Source organism: Bombina bombina, chromosome 11 (assembly GCF_027579735.1).
Source record: "Bombina bombina isolate aBomBom1 chromosome 11, aBomBom1.pri, whole genome shotgun sequence".
In the NCBI taxonomy this organism is placed as follows: Eukaryota; Metazoa; Chordata; class Amphibia; order Anura; family Bombinatoridae; genus Bombina; species Bombina bombina.
In genome coordinates this window covers 24,464,949-24,483,237 of record NC_069509.1, presented here as the reverse complement: position 1 = coordinate 24,483,237, position 18,289 = coordinate 24,464,949, and the positions used below count along the sequence as shown (strand labels likewise).

General features: G+C 38.4%; 1 protein-coding gene across 1 annotated transcript in view; it reads right to left on the bottom strand.

The window, feature by feature from the left end:
* Nucleotides 1-1,487: 1,487 nt before the first annotated feature.
* LOC128642440 (uncharacterized) overlaps nucleotides 1,488-18,289 on the bottom strand; it is a 67,333-nt gene continuing 50,531 nt past the window's right edge. Inside the window, exons 5-7 of the mRNA XM_053695206.1 lie at nucleotides 12,845-12,928; nucleotides 11,842-11,919; nucleotides 1,488-2,184 (exon numbers count right to left, since the gene is read on the bottom strand). Of these exons, the coding sequence (XP_053551181.1) occupies nucleotides 2,062-2,184; nucleotides 11,842-11,919; nucleotides 12,845-12,928 (285 nt within the window). The 3' untranslated portion in view covers nucleotides 1,488-2,061. The remainder of the gene's footprint in view (nucleotides 2,185-11,841; nucleotides 11,920-12,844; nucleotides 12,929-18,289) is intronic.

Below are 18,289 nucleotides of genomic sequence, written 5' to 3'. Positions count from 1 at the left end.
GAAGTGAAGCCTCTCTGGGAGCCCTTAATGAACAGAATATTGTTAACAACCCGGAGTGCTGTAGCAAGTAGCGGTGGATGGAGCCACAAATATCATACATGAGTAACAGGAAGCAGGCACTGCACAAAAGCCCAAGAAAAAGTAATAAAATCCAGAAAGTCTTTATTGAAGTCAATTAAAACCACAAGCAGACATGGCAGGACAGGTTAAGCAGACAGTCTGACGTATTTCGCGCCCCCTAGCGGCGCTTACTCATAGACTTTCTGGATTTTATTACTTTTTCTTGGGCTTTTGTGCAGTGCCTGCTTCCTGTTACTCGTGCTTTATAATTCTTGTATTGTACGAATGAGAATCTTGAACATTGTCATGGACACATTAAATATGATGTCTATGTACTGCTTAGACATGTTATTTTTTATCTATATAGGGCAATTTATACATTCTGCTGTGTATAACCATGCAAGACAAAAACAGCTAATATGGCTTTGTGTAATTACATCCTAATCTACCTCAATATGTATGTATATATTAGCAAGTGTATCCTGTATTGATGGATTTATTGTAAAGAAATCATTCACCAGAAACAATAGAAGCATGGAGACTTGGAGGAGACTGGCCGTCACGATTAAGCTGACAATACCCGATATATTTTTATTGGACATATAATACTCAGCAATGATTGGCCATTTCATCCTATTTAAGCCCCCATACTTCTAGAATCACCAGCCTCTGATGAAGCGCATGTGAGCATGCGCGAAACGCATCAGGCTTTGTTTGAATGTTTCTCCTTTAATATTTGGCACTGCTGAATAAACCGCTTCTAGCATCAAGCTTTGGGCTCAGTATTGCTTTCTTTGCTCTGGACTTTCATTATATATTTTATAACCCTTAATAATATCTCTGTGAAGATGCTGGGGCCAATTTATCATAGTGTGAGCGGACATGATACGATGTAGCGTATAATGTCCGCCGCACATCGATAAATGCCGACAGCATACGTATATATACCATATCAGAGTACTGGAAAAATGCTTAAGAATGAGATATATGGACACAAAAGTACAAGCAAGATGTAAAACCCAGAGATATCACAAGGGTGCTTAAAATGGCTGACAATAACAAGAAACAGTGGTATATATAGTTTTTAACTGCCCTAGGAAAATCTGCTGAAAATCCTCTTGGTGAAATAATATTCTGTTCTTTGTGAATGAGTACAGTAATTGGTTGGGCACTACATTGTGGCCCCTGAGATTTAGAATGGGCAAGCCTTACCTAGCACACAAGTGGTTATTAGACCTATCTGTCAGTACCCTCATCATTCCTGGCTGTAATTCTTTGAAATAAATATGTAAACTCTCAAATTCTATATTAATCATTTTATAAGCTCTTTAAAAACAAACATGCAGCAAGAAATGTGTGTCTTTAAGTACTATCAGTTGTGTGTACTGTAATATCTTCTCAGGAAGCAGAGTCTACAACAGTAACCATAATTTAAAATTACATTTATTTTATTGTCAAAAAAATTAACAAAATTGAAAGGGGCCCCACTATCTCACAGTGCATCAGCTGAGTGCAGTGCTATTGGAGCACATGGTTATTACAGTACATATAAGCCAATGCTCACCACATACTCAGAGGCAGTTGGGTGTGTATGAGGAACAAAAGCAACATAATATATTTTTGTTGTAGCCTCATTGTGCTTAGGATGGGGGAGGGGCAGGAGACTTGGAACAAGAAGAACTGTAGGTTCTAGAACAACCAAAAACTACACCCACTTCTTTTTCAAAACCTCCTGGTCTCTCCAAAATCTCTAACGTTATGGAACTTCTGCTGCAACTTGAGTACAAAGATGGTGAATGATCTATGTCTGCCCGTGATCTTCCAAACCAGAGACATTTTATTTTATTCTTGTAATCAGTTTTATACAATTTGTTTGTGATGGTTGATTGATCTTTTTATCATTGTTTGAAGGAAATTTAAAAAAATGTCCATTCCCTTGATTAAAATGATATATTTAATTCACCATCTTAATACAGTTGTGTAATATTTTGTAGTACAACATCATCTATACAAGTTTGGAAACCTTTCTGTTATGAAGGATGGGAACCTTCTGCAATAAGAAAATAATAAATAACCTCCTGTCCCAAATGCAGCTAAAGTAAGTAAAGTGCTTTCTCCTGGGCACTGGGGGAAAAAAAAGAAATATAGTTTATTATCAAAACTGTAACTTAATATGGTCTGAATTTACTTTGTTTATATTCTAGATACTCTATGTATAATTTTATATTAACAAATTGTATTTTATAAATCATATAGTCTAACCTATTTAATCTAACATCACACAGATCACATGATGTGTAATAATCTTATTTTTAAAATAATTAAATACACACTGCTTTGTTAGCTATATACACTGCTTTGTATTACATACACATTTTGTTATATATACACATTACTCTATGGCACACACACACTTACATACACATTCACCTACACACATACTCATAGGCACACTTGCATATGCACATAAACACACATACATGCACACTCACATACATACACACTCAGTTATGCACAAGCTCGTCTACACATAGGGGCAAATTTATCAAGCAGCGTAATGCTGCTGTTTCCGCGCAAGCCTTCAGTTTAAGAAGCAGCGATGTCGGGCGGCCTTTTCCGATACATCGGATCATGTCCTTCCGACATTTCATAAATTGGCCCCATATGCTTAAATACACACATAAACTCACTTACTTTATATTCATACTCATCTACATATACACACACAGTAAACATAATCATCTACATACAGGGAGTGCAGAATTATTAGGCAAGTTGTATTTTTGAGGATTAATTTTATTATTGAACAACAACCATGTTCTCAATGAACCCAAAAAACTCATTAATATCAAAGCTGAATATTTTGGGAAGTAGTTTTTAGTTTGTTTTTAGTTTTAGCTATTTTAGGGGGATATCTGTGTGTGCAGATGACTATTACTGTGCATAATTATTAGGCAACTTAACAAAAAACAAATATATACCCATTTCAATTATTTATTTTTACAAGTGAAACCAATATAACATCTCAACATTCACAAATATACATTTCTGACATTCAAAAACAAAACAAAAACAAATCAGTTACCAATATAGCCACCTTTCTTTGCAAGGACACTCAAAAGCCTGCCATCCATGGATTCTGTCAGTGTTTTGATCTGTTCACCATCAACATTGCATGCAGCAGCAACCACAGCCTCCCAGACACTGTTCAGAGAGGTGTACTGTTTTCCCTCCTTGTAAATCTCACATTTGATGATGGACCACAGGTTCTCAATGGGGTTCAGATCAGGTGAACAAGGAGGCCATGTCATTAGATTTTCTTCTTTTATACCCTTTCTTGCCAGCCACGCTGTGGAGTACTTGGACGCGTGTGATGGAGCATTGTCCTGCATGAAAATCATGTTTTTCTTGAAGGATGCAGACTTCTTCCTGTACCACTGCTTGAAGAAGGTGTCTTCCAGAAACTGGCAGTAGGACTGGGAGTGGAGCTTGACTCCATCCTCAACCCGAAAAGGCCCCACAAGCTCATCTTTGATGATACCAGCCCAAACCAGTACTCCACCTCCACCTTGCTGGCGTCTGAGTCGGACTGGAGCTCTCTGCCCTTTACCAATCCAGCCACGGGCCCATCCATCTGGCCCATCAAGACTCACTCTCATTTCATCAGTCCATAAAACCTTAGAAAAATCAGTCTTGAGATATTTCTTGGCCCAGTCTTGACGTTTCAGCTTGTGTGTCTTGTTCAGTGGTGGTCGTCTTTCAGCCTTTCTTACCTTGGCCATGTCTCTGAGTATTGCACACCTTGTGCTTTTGGGCACTCCAGTGATGTTGCAGCTCTGAAATATGGCCAAACTGGTGGCAAGTGGCATCTTGGCAGCTGCACGCTTGACTTTTCTCAGTTCATGGGCAGTTATTTTGCGCCTTGGTTTTTCCACACGCTTCTTGCGACCCTGTTGACTATTTTGAATTAAACGCTTGATTGTTCGATGATCACGCTTCAGAAGCTTTGCAATTTTAAGAGTGCTGCATCCCTCTGCAAGATATCTCACTATTTTTGACTTTTCTGAGCCTGTCAAGTCCTTCTTTTGACCCATTTTGCCAAAGGAAAGGAAGTTGCCTAATAATTATGCACACCTGATATAGGGTGTTGATGTCATTAGACCACACCCCTTCTCATTACAGAGATGCACATCACCTAATATGCTTAATTGGTAGTAGGCTTTCGAGCCTATACAGCTTGGAGTAAGACAACATGCATAAAGAGGATGATGTGGTCAAAATACTCATTTGCCTAATAATTCTGCACTCCCTGTATATACACAGACACACACACCAACATAATCACAAACACTGACTCAAACACATATACACACTCATCTTACCTACACACAAATGTATACGTACACAGTTACACAAACATACACCCACTCACCCATATATACTCACACAAACATACACACACACTCACTTACGCATACTCACTTACATACACCAACATACATACACACAATTAACTATAAACAATCCTCTACATAGACACACACCTATATGCACACACATTTACCCATACACATTTACACACACACAGTTTTACCCATACACATTTACACACACACAGTTTTACCCATACACATTTACACACACACAGTTTTACCCATACACATTTACACACACACATACACACACACACACACACACGCAAACATTCATACTGTACACAGTTACACAAACACAAAGATGCACACAATCACCCATATATAGCCTCACTTACATACAAACACTTACTTATACACATACCCATCCACATACGCATATACACAAACACACAATCACACAAAAAAATTATAATCCACATACCCACATTAGCATACACATATGCTCACATATAAACATACTCATCTTCTATATAAACACAAGCAATAAACCATAAACATAATCATCTAAATACATATGCACACATATACACCAATTTCATATATATATATATATATATATATATATATACACATACACGCATTCAATTATACACATAAGCATCTACAGACATACACACACACACACTCTAAAACATACTCATCTAAATACACATTTACATATACATACATACAAACATACATACACACAACTATATAAACACACAAACTCACTCATATACACATGTACACACACAGTAACTCAGACACTGTACACACAAACACACACAACTATATACACACATAGGGGATGATTTAACAAGGACCGAATGGCCCCTGATCCCCATTTTTCCGCGCGAGCCTTCAGACTCGCTGGAAACAGCAGTTAAAGTGAATGTCAAGTTTGACGAATATGTGCCCAATTTTTAAAAATCCTATTAAAAACTTTCATTCATCAAACTTTACATTTCCCTTGTTTTGTTAAAATACTTACCTTTTATTCTTGAAAGCCGCTCCAGCTCTTCCCCCGCCCGTCGCAAGTCTCTTCATATGTCAAAAATTACGAATCTCGCTTCCTCCAATCACGGCTTGGCCTCAGGCAATGTATGCTCTGGTGGGGATGCCGTGATTGGAGGAAGCCGGATTCGTCATTGCTGACGTATGAAGAGGCTTGCGACGGGCGGGGGAATCGCTGGAGCGGCTTTCAAGAATAAAAGGTAAGTATTTTAACAAATTGAGTGAAATGTAAAGTTTAAAAGATTTTTAAAAACCGTGCAGCGGTCTTAAGATATGATATATATGATCGGATACGATTGGGTTAATTGACACCCCCTGCTAGCGACCAATGTGCAATGTTAAATGTTCACAGCGTATGTTGTCGGCATGATTGGCTACAGCGAATCATGTCCGCCCGCCATTTGATAATTTGGCCCCATAAACTCACTCATACACATGTACACACACATATACACACACACATACTCATTCATTCACATGTACACACACACATACCTATATATACACACACACACTCATTCTCACGTACACACACACCTATATGCACACACAAACATACTCATTTCGAATTTAACATTCTATTTAACAAATACTATTCAGAAGTTCAATAGTTCATGTGGTAGGGAGGGAATCTAGTAAATTGATACATAATAGATACAAATATATCATTTCAAATGTTTCTATATAGAATATTGCATAATTCGAATATTACATTTAAAGAAAGCAGTAGAAATACTATTACAAATATAAATTCAAATTTTTCGAAAATAATATTTTCGAATGTAATCGTAAAATTCGAAACCGAACATTCAAAAATCGAATGTTAGAATGTTATGTAAACATTCGAAATTCGAATCGAACGAACAAATGTGTTAAAATTTGTTTCATTTTTTGAATGTTACGAAACATTTGCCCATCCCTACTATATACACACACACACATATACTCATTCACATGTACACACACACCTATATATACACACAAACTCACTCATACATGTATACACACACAAACTCACTCATACACCTGTATACACACATGTACACACACACAAACTAATTTATATACATGTACACACACTGATACATACACACAAACTCACTCATACACATGTACACACACACACACATGTACACACACACAAACTCACTCATACACCTGTACACACACCTATATACACACACAAACTCACTCATACACCTGTACACACACCTATATACACACACAAACTCACTCATACACCTGTACACACACCTATATACACACACAAACTCACTCATAAACCTGTACACACACCTATATACAAACACAAACTCACTCATACACCTGTACACACACCTATATACACACACAAACTCAATCATACACCTGTACACACACCTATATACACACAAACTCACTTATAGACCTGTACACACACCTATATACACACATAAACTCACTTATACACCTGTACACACACCTATATACACACACAAACTCAATCATACACCTGTACACACACCTATATACACACACAAACACTCATACACATGTACACAGACACACATGTACACACACACAAACTCACTCATACACCTGTATACACACCTAATTACACACACAAACTAATTTATATACATGTACACACACACACACACACACACACACACACACTGATACATATACACAAACTCACTCATACACCTGTACACACACCTGATTACACACACAAACTAATTTATATACATGTACACACACACACACACTGATACATACACACAAACTCATTAATACACATGTACACACACCTATATACACACAAACTGACTCATACACATGTACACACACACTGATACATACACAGAAACTCACTCATACACATGTACACACACCTATATACACACACAAACTCACTCATACACATGTACACACACGCACTGATACATACACACAAACTCACTCATACACATGTACACACACACACTGATACATACACACAAACTCACTCATACACATGTACACACACCTATATACACACAAACTCACTCATACACATGTACACACACACACTGATACATACACACAAACTCACGCATACACATGTACACACACCTATATACACACAAACTCACTCATACACATGTACACACACACACTGATACATACACACAAACTCACTCATACACATGTACACACACCTATATACACACAAACTCACTCATACACATGTACACACACCTATATACACACACAAACTCAATCATACACCTGTAGACACACCTATATACACACACAAACTCACTCATACACCTGTACACACACCTATATACACACACAAACTCACTCATACACCTGTACACACACCTATATACACACACAAACTCACTCATACACATGTACACACACCTATATACACACACAAACTCAATCATACACCTGTAGACACACCTATATACACACACAAACTCACTCATACACCTGTACACACACCTATATACACACACAAACTCACTCATACACATGTACACACACCTATATACACACACAAACTCACTCATACACATGTACACACACACACTGATACATACACACAAACTCACTCATACACATGTACACACACATACTGATACATACACACAAACTCACTCATACACATGTACACACACACTGATACATACACACAAACTCACTCATACACATGTACACACACCTATATACACACAAACTCACTCATACACATGTACACACACACATGTACACACACACAAACTCACTCATACACCTGTACACACAGCTATATACACACACAAACTCACTCATACACCTGTACACACGCCTATATACACACACAAACTCACTCATACACCTGTACACACACCTATATACACACACAAACTCACTCATACACCTGTACACACACCTATATACACACACAAACTCACTTATACACCTGTACACACACCTATATACACACACAAACTCACTCATACACCTGTACACACACCTATATACACACACACAAACTCACTCATACACATGTACACACACATATGTACACACACACAAACTCACTCATACACATGTACACACACATATGTACACACACACAAACTCACTCATACACATGTACACACACCTATATACACACACAAACTCACTCATACACCTGTACACACACCTATATACACACACACAAACTCACTCATACACATGTACACACACATATGTACACACACACAAACTCACTCATACACATGTACACACACATATGTACACACACACAAACTCACTCATACACATGTACACACACATATGTACACACACACAAACTCACTCATACACATGTACACACACATATGTACACACACACAAACTCACTCATACACATGTACACACACATATGTACACACACACAAACTCACTCATACACCTGTACACACACATATGTACACACACACAAACTCACTCATACACCTGTACACACACCTATATACACACAAACTCACTCATACACATGTACACACACCTATATACACACACAAACACTCATACACATTTACACAGACACACATGTACACACACACAAACTCACTCATACACCTGTATACATACACACCTATATACACACATAGGCCTGTACTTATCAAGCCGTCAACTTGCCTGCATTCGACGGCCCCAATACGCTCGCCTAACATCACTGCAGCGGACCTGATTACACTCTCCAAAATTATCAAAAAAGCTGTCAAAAAGCCGGACACCAAGTACGGGCCGATGAGCAGCGGACTGTTGTTAACTAACAGTCATCGATCTCGCTGCTCTTCGGCTTTTGTTACAGCTTTATTGATACCCTGTCACTATGCACCCACACTATACTATACTGTTTTACCCCCTATACCGCCGCTCACGGAGCCACCGCAACAAAATAAAGTTATTAACCCCTAAACCGCCGTTCCCGGAGCCCCCCGCAACTAAATAAAGTTATTAACCCCTAAACTGCCGCTCCCGGAGCCCCCCGCAACTAAATAAAGTTATTAACCCCTAAACCGCCGCTCCCGGAGCCCACTACCACCTACATTATATTTATTAACCCCTAATCTGCCCCCCCTAAACCGCCTCCACTATATTAAATGTATTAACCCCTAAACCTAAGTCTAACCCTAACCCCCCCTAACTTAAATATCATTTTAAAAAAAATAAAATATTCCTAAAATTAACTAAATTATTCCTATTTAAAACTAAATACTTACCTATAAAATAAACCCTAAGATAGCTACAATATAACTAATAGTTACATTGTAGCTATTTTAGGGTTTATTTTTATTTTACAGGCAAGTTTGTATTTATTTTAACTAGGTACAATAGTTATTAAATAGTTATTAACTATTTAATAGCTACCTAGCTAAAATAAATACAAAAGTACCTATAAAATAAAACCTAACCTAAGTTACAATTACACCTAACACTACACTATAAATAAATTAATTATCTAAACTAAATACAATTAACTACAATTAACTACAATTAAATAAAATGAACTAAAGTACCAAAAAAACAAACACTAAATTACAGAAAATAATAAAATAATTACAAGAATTTTAAACTAATTACACCTAATTTAATCCCCCTAATAAAATAAAAAAGCCCCCCAAAATAATAAAAAGTTCTACCCTATACTAAATTACAAATAGCCCTTAAAAGGGCTTTTTGCGGGGCATTGCCCCAAAGTAATCAGCTCTTTTACCTTTTAAAAAAATGACAATACCCCCCAACATTAAAACCCATCACCCACACACCCAACCCTACTCTAAAACCCACCCAAACCCCCATTAAAAAAACCTAACACTAACCCCCTGAAGACTTTTACCCGTCTGGAGGACCACTTCGCCCGGCTTCGTTGAGGACTTAGGCCCGGTTGAGTGAAGACGTCTCAAGGTAGGGTGATCTTCAGGGGGTTAGTGTTTTTTTAAGGGGGGTTAGGGTGGGTTTTAGAGTAGGGTTGGGTGTGTGGGTGGCGGGTTTTAATGTTGGGGGGGGTTGTATTTCTTTTTTACAGGTAAAAGAGCTGAATACTTTGGGGCAATGCCCCGCAAAAGGCCCTTTTAAGGGCTATTTGTAATTTAGTATAGGGTAGGGCTTTTTATTATTTTGGGGGGCTTTTTTATTTTATTTTAGGGGGATTAGATTAGGTGTAATTAGTTTAAAATTCTTGTAATTATTTTATTATTTTCTGTAATTTAGTGTTTTTTTGTACTTATTATTTAATTTTATTTAATTGTAGTTAATTGTAGTTAATTTATTTAATTAATTTAATTGTAGTGTAGTGTTAGGTGTAATTGTAACTTAGGTTAGGTTTTATTTTACAGGTAAATTTGTCTTTATTTTAGCTAGGTAGTTATTAAATAATTAATAACTATTTAATAACTATTGTACCTAAAAATAAAATAAATAAAGAGTTGCCTGTAAAATAAAAATAAACCCTAAGCTAGCTACAATGTAATAATTAGTTATATTGTAGCTATTTTAGGGTTTATTTTACAGGTATTTAGTTTTAAATAGGAATAATTTAGTTAATGATAGTAATATTTATTTAGATTTATTTAAATTATATTTAAGTTAGGGGGTGTTAGGTTTAGTAATACATTTAATATAGTGGCGGCGGTGTAGGGGGGGCAGATTAGGGGTTAATAAATGTAATGTAGATGGCGGTGGGCTCCGGGAGCGGCGGTTTAGGGGTTAAATACTTTATTTAGTTGCGGCGGGGTCCGGGAGCAGCGGTTTAGGGGTTAATAAATGTATTAGAGTGGCGGTGAGGGTCCTGGAGAGGTGGTTTAGGGGTTAATAAGTATTATGTAGGTGGCGGCGGTGTGGGGGGCAGATTAGAGGTGATTAGACTTGGGGTACATGTTAGGGTGTTAGGTGTAAACGTTCCCATAGAGATCAATGGGATATCGGGCAGCAGCGAACATGAGCTTTCGCTGCTGTCAGACTCCCATTGATTCCTATGGCATCCGCCACCTCCAGGGCGGCGGATTGAAAACCAGGTACGCTGGGCCGGAAAAGTGCAGAGCGTACCTGTTAGTTATTTGATAACTAGCAAAAGTAGTCAGATTGTGCCGAACTTGCGTTCGGAACATCTGTAGTGACGTAAGCATCGATCTGTGTCCGGCGGATCGTATGTTACGTCACTAAATTCTACTTTTGCCGGTCTGTAGGGCTTGATAACTAAGGCGAATCAGGCTCGCCACAAATACGCTGCGGAATTCCAGCGTATTTGCAGTTGACGGCTTGAAAAGTAGAGGCCATAAACTCACTCATACACATGTATACATACACATCTGAGATCATGTTATGTAGGACTTTAAATACTTACTTTCGGTAACAGAGGTCTACTGCTGCCAACATACTTTTTCCTACATGATATCACAATCCAAAATAAGGCGAGTTGATACTAAATAAATAATAAAAAGAGAATACTCACATGTATTGTATATTCACATTTATTGTATATTCACATCTATTGTATACTCACATTTATTGTATAATCACATGTATTGTATACTCACATTTATTGTATACTCACATTTATTGTATACTCACATGTATTGTACACTCACATTTATTGTATACTCACATTTATTGTATACTCACATTTATAACATATTCACATTTATTGCATACTCACATTTATTGTATACTCACATTTATAGCATACTCATTTATTGTATACTCACATTTATAGCATACTCACATTTATTGTATACTCACATTTATGTATACTCATATTTATAGCATACTCACATTTATAGCATACTCACATTTATTGTATACTCACATTTATAGCATACTCACATTTATTGTATACTCACATTTATGTATACTCATATTTATAGCATACTCACATTTATAGCATACTCACATTATTTGTATACTCACATTTATAGCATACTCACATTTATTGTATACTCACATTTATAGCATACTCACATTATTTGTATACTCACATTTATAGCATACTCACATTTATTGTATACTGACATGTAATGTATACTCACATTTATTGTATACTCACATTTATAGCATACTCACATTATTTGTATACTCACATTTATAGCATACTCACATTTATTGTATACTGACGTAATGTATACTCACATTTATTGTATACTCACATTTATTGTATACTTCTAGTTATTGCATACTCACATGTATTGTATACACCTATTTATTGCATACTCACATGTATTGTATACTCACATGTATTGTATACTCACATTTATTGTATACACCTATTTATTGCATACTCACATGTATTGTATACTCACATGTATTGCATACTCACATTTATTGTATACACCTATTTATTGCATACTCACATTTGTGAAACTACGTCTGCTGAAAGCATTCACTACAGTGGATGCTGTTATTGTATATAACACGATCAACCTACAATCAAGTTTCTGAAAGAAAGCAGAGAGTTATTTTACTACCCGAGTGCACAAGGAGTCATTGCACGCATATTTAGTAAACCACCGCTTCCTTTTAGTTGTTAGAAGCTCATTGAATTTAATAAACATTCTATTAATTTTAGGCTATCTTGTAATCTAGTTATGGTTCTCAGGTTTTAAAAATTGAAGTTATATTATATTAATGAAGACATACCTGTTCTAGACAGGCAGATGGATGATAGGTGATAGATAGATAGACAAACATACAGATAATAGATAGATAGACATTCAGACAAACAGATAGATCATGAAATATATAGGGCAAAATTACAAGTTGAGCACAAAAGCCATATTTGCGCTCAACTTAGTAATACCAGAGCACGCAAATTCACTGGTATTACAAGTTAGGTGCAATGCGACCTCACGTTAGCATTGCGCTCACGAGAACGTGCTTCTATAGGCTCCAATGGGAGCCTCGTTCTCATGCCGTCAGACACGGCATGAAAGCTAACGCAGCAAAGGGGGTAAGTCACACAGAGGTGTGCAGCAAATATAAATATATATGTATGTATATGAATATATCTATATATACATATTAACACATAAATATGTATGTAAGCATTTACATACATATTTACTGCAAACAGTCCCCATAGACCGCAATGTAAAGTCACTTTTCAAGGCCATTTTTTTTCTAACACCCCACTCCCACCAACTTTTGACCCCATAAAACTGCCTTGTGCAGTTATTAAGGAAAAATAAAAAAGATGCTAATTTTTTTATATAATGCACACTGCACTAAATTCTGGGGTCAGTTGGGGGACATTTTTGAATTTAACCAGAGGTCTGACCTCTGGATAATTTTCAGAGTGCTAATGCAGCTAGATTAGGAGTTTTGCGTTATGACTCAAAAAGCATCGTTATGACCCATAACGCTGCTTTTTCCCTAACGCCGCTATTACAGGTCTTGTCGGTATAGGTTTACCGCACACCTTTTTGGCCGTCACGCAACGTCAGTTCCGCACTTTAAAAAAAGTCCTTTTTCAATGGGACTCCCATAGCGCCGGTATTACGAGTTTTGTGGTGAGGCCAAAAAGTGAGCATAACAACCTAAAATGACAAGATCCGTACCGCCATCTAAAGTGAGTAATTATGAGTTTTACGCTACAAAGCTGTAACATAAAACTCATAACTAAAGTGTTACAAAGTACACTAACACCTATAAACTACCTATTAACCCCTAAACCAAGGCCCTCCCGCATCGCAAACACTATATAATTGGATCAGCCAATAGGATTAAAGCTCAATCCTATTGGCTGATTGGATCAGCCAATAAGATTTTTCCCCATTAATTCCTATTGGCTGATAAAATTATATCAGCCAATCGGAATGTAAGGGACGCTATCTTGGATGACGTCACTTAAAGGTAACTTAATTTTCCAGTGACGATCGGAAGAAGAGGATGCACCGTGCCGGATGTCTTGAAGATGGACCCGCTCCGTGCTGGATGGATGAAGATAGAAGATGCCGTCTGGATGAAGACTTCTGCCCGCTTGGATGAAGACTTCTGCCAGCTTCGATGAAGACTTCTGCCTGCTTGGATGAAGACTTCTGCCGGCTTCGATGAGGACTTCTGCCGTCTTCGATGAAGACTTCTGCCGCCTGGATGAGGATGGATGTCCGGTCTTCGAAAACTGTAAGTGGATCATTGGAGGTTAGTGTTAGGTTTTTTTAAGGGTTTATTGGGTGGGTTTTATTTTTAGCTTAGGGTTTGGGCAATGTAAAAGAGCTAAATGCCCTTTTAAGGGCAATACCCATCCAAATGCCCTTTTCATGGCAATGGTTAGCTTAGGTTTATTTAGATAGAATTTTATTTGGGGGGGTTGGTTGTGTGGGTGGTGGGTTTTACTGTTGGGGGGTTGTTTGCATTTTTTTACAGGTAAAAGAGCTGATTTCTTTGGGGCAATGCCTCGCAAAAGGCCTTTTTAAGGGCAATTGGCAGTTTAGTGTAGGCTAGGGGTTTTTTTTATTTTGGGGGGGGGGGGGGGCTTTTTTATTTTGATAGGGTTATTAAATTAGGAATAATTCATTTTTATTTTTGATCATTTCGTTTTTTATTTTGTGTAATTTAGTGTTTAGTTTTTTTTTTGTAATTTAGTAAATTGTATTTTATTAATTTAATTTATTTTATTTTATTGTAATGTTAGGTTTTAGTGTAAGGCAGGTTAGGTTTTAATTTACAGGTAACTTTGTATTTATTTTAGCTAGGTAGCTAGTAAATAGTTGATAACTATTTACTAACTAGTCTACTAAGTTAAAATAAATACAAAGTTACCTGTGAAATAAAAATAAAACCTAAGATAGATACAATATAACAATTAGTTATATTGTAGCTAGCTTAGGGTTTTTTTTACAGGTAAGTTTGTATTTAGTTTTAAATAGGAATTATTTAGGTAATAATTATAAGTTTTATTTAGATTTATTTTAATTATATTTAAGTTAGGGGATGTAAGGGTTATGCTTAGGGTTACGTTAGGGTTTCGGCGACATTGGGGGCGGCAGATTAGAGGGTAATAAATATAATGTAGGTGTCGGCGATGTTGGGGGCAGCATTTTAGGGGTTCATAAGTATAATGTAGGTGGCGGCGGTGTCCGGAGCGTCAGATTAGGGGTTAATAAATATAATGCAGGTGTCGGCGATGTCGGAGGTGGCAGATTAGGGGTTAATAGGTGTAAGATTAGGGGTGTTTAGACTCGGGGTTCATGTTAGGGTGTTAGGTGTAAACATAAATTTTATTTCCCCATAGGAATCAATGGGGCTGCGTTACTGAGTTTTACAATACTTTTTTGCAGGTGTTAGACTTTTTTTTCAGCCGGCTCTCCCCGTTGATTCCTTTGGGGCACGTTACACCAGCTCACCGCTGACTTAAGCAGCGCTGGTATTGAAGTGAGATTTGGTGCTAAATTTTGCTCTACGCTCACTTTTTGTCTTTTAACGCCGGGTTTGTAAAAACCCGTATTACCAGCGCTGTATATAAGTGAGCGGTGAGAGAAAACTGCTCGTTAGCACCGCACAGCTCATAACGAAAAACTCGTAATCTAGTCGTTAGTATATAATAATAATAATAAAATATAGTTTTGTACTGAAGTTAACTCCTTTTCTTTCAGGAATTTTTGTGAAATATTTGTCAAAAGTTCTTGATAATTTTTAGCATTTTTGCTATCACTCAGTTTATACAGAAATATAGCCAATGTTTTTTTCTATTTACATATGGCTTGTTTGACACTGTTTTTTGTTCACTAGATGGCTGCTATTTGCATCTGCACACCACACTTCTGAAACTCCTGGAAGTGATTTAGACCCTGATATACAAACATACCCCAGCTTGGGGAGAAATTGTAGTTCAGACTGTGTAGATGTGTGTGCAGGAGTGTAGATGTGTGTGCAGGAGTGTAGATGTGTGTGCAGGAGTGTAGATGTGTGTGCAGGAGTGTAGATGTGTGTGCAGGAGTGTAGATCTGTGTGCAGGTGTGTAGATGTGTGTGCAGGAGTGTAGATGTGTGTGCAGGTCTGTAGATGTGTGTGCAGGTGTGTAGATGTGTGTGCAGGAGTGTAGATGTGTGTGCAGGAGTGTAGATGTGTGTGCAGGAGTGTAGATGTGTGTGCAGGTGTGTAGATGTGTGTGCAGGAGTGTAGATGTGTGTAGAGGTGTGTAGATGTGTGTGCAGGAGTGTAGATGTGTGTGCAGGAGTGTAGATGTGTGTGCAGGTGTGTAGATGTGTGTGCAGGAGTGTAGATGTGTGTGCAGGAGTGTAGATGTGTGTGCAGGAGTGTAGATGTGTGTGCAGGAGTGTGGATGTGTGTGCCGGAGTGTAAATGTGTGTGCAGGTCTGTAGATGTGTGTGCAGGTGTGTAGATGTGTGTGAAGGTGTGTAGATGTGTGTGCAGGTGTGTAGATGTGTGTGAAGGTGTGTAGATGTGTGTGCAGGAGTGTATATGTGTGTGCAGGAGTGTAGATGTGTGTGCAGGTGTGTAGAAGTGTGTGCAGGAGTGTAGATGTGTGTGCAGGAGTGTAGATGTGTGTGCAGGTGTGTAGATTTGTGTGCAGGAGTGTAGATGTGTGTGCAGGTGTGTAGATTTGTGTGCAGGAGTGTAGATGTGTGTGCAGGTGTGTAGATGTGTGTGCAGGAGTGTAGATGTGTGTGCAGGAGTGTAGATGTGTGTGCAGGTGTGTAGATGTGTGTGCAGGTGTGTAGCTGTGTGTGCAGGTGTGTAGATGCATGTGCAGGTGTGTAGATGCGTGTGCAGGTGTGTATATGTGTGTGCAGGTGTGTAGATGTGTTTCAGGTGTGTAGATGTGTGTGTGTGCAGGTGTGTAGATGTGTGTGCAGGAGTGTAGATGTGTGTGTGTTAAGATGTGTGTGCAGGAGTGTAGATGTGTGTGCAGGGGTGTAGATGTGTGTGCAGGTGTGTAGATGTGTGTAGATGTGTGTGCAGGTGTGTATATTTGTGTAGAGGTATGTACAGGTGTGATGGTGTGTAGAGGTGTGTGCAGGTGTGTAGATGAGTGTGCAGGTGTGAAGATGTGTGTGCAGATGTGTAGATTTGAGTACTCCAGCTTGGGGAGAAATTGTAGTTCAGACTGTGTAGATGTGTGTGCAGGAGTGTAGATGTGTGTGCAGGTGTGTAGATGTGTGTGCAGGAGTGTAGATGTGTGTGCAGGAGTGTAGATGTGTGTGCAGGAGTGTGGATGTGTGTGCCGGAGTGTAGATGTGTGTGCAGGTGTGTAGATGTGTGTGCAGGTGTGTAGATGTGTGTGCAGGTGTGTAGATGTGTGTGCAGGAGTGTAGATGTGTGTGCAGGTGTGTAGATGTGTGTGCAGGTGTGTAGATGTGTGTGCAGGAGTGCAGATGTGTGTGCAGGAGTGTAGATGTGTGTGCAGGTGTGTAGATGTGTGTGCAGGTGTGTAGATGTGTGTAGATGCGTGTGCAGGTGTGTAGATGTGTTTGCAGGTGTGTAGATGTGTGTGTGTGCAGGTGTGTAGATGTGTGTGCAGGAGTGTAGATGTGTGTGTGTTAAGATGTGTGTGCAGGAGTGTAGATGTGTGTGCAGGGGTGTAGATGTGTGTGCAGGTGTGTAGATGTGTGTGCAGGAGTGTAGATGTGTGTGCAGGTGTGTAGATCTGTGTGCAGGTGTTTAGATGGGTGTGCAGGAGTGCAGATGTGTGTGTGTTAAGATGTGTGTGCAGGAGTGTAGATGTGTGTGCAGGGGTGTAGATGTGTGTGCAGGTGTGTAGATGTGTGTGCAGGAGTGTAGATGTGTGTGCAGGTGTGTAGATCTGTGTGCAGGTGTTTAGATGTGTGTGCAGGAGT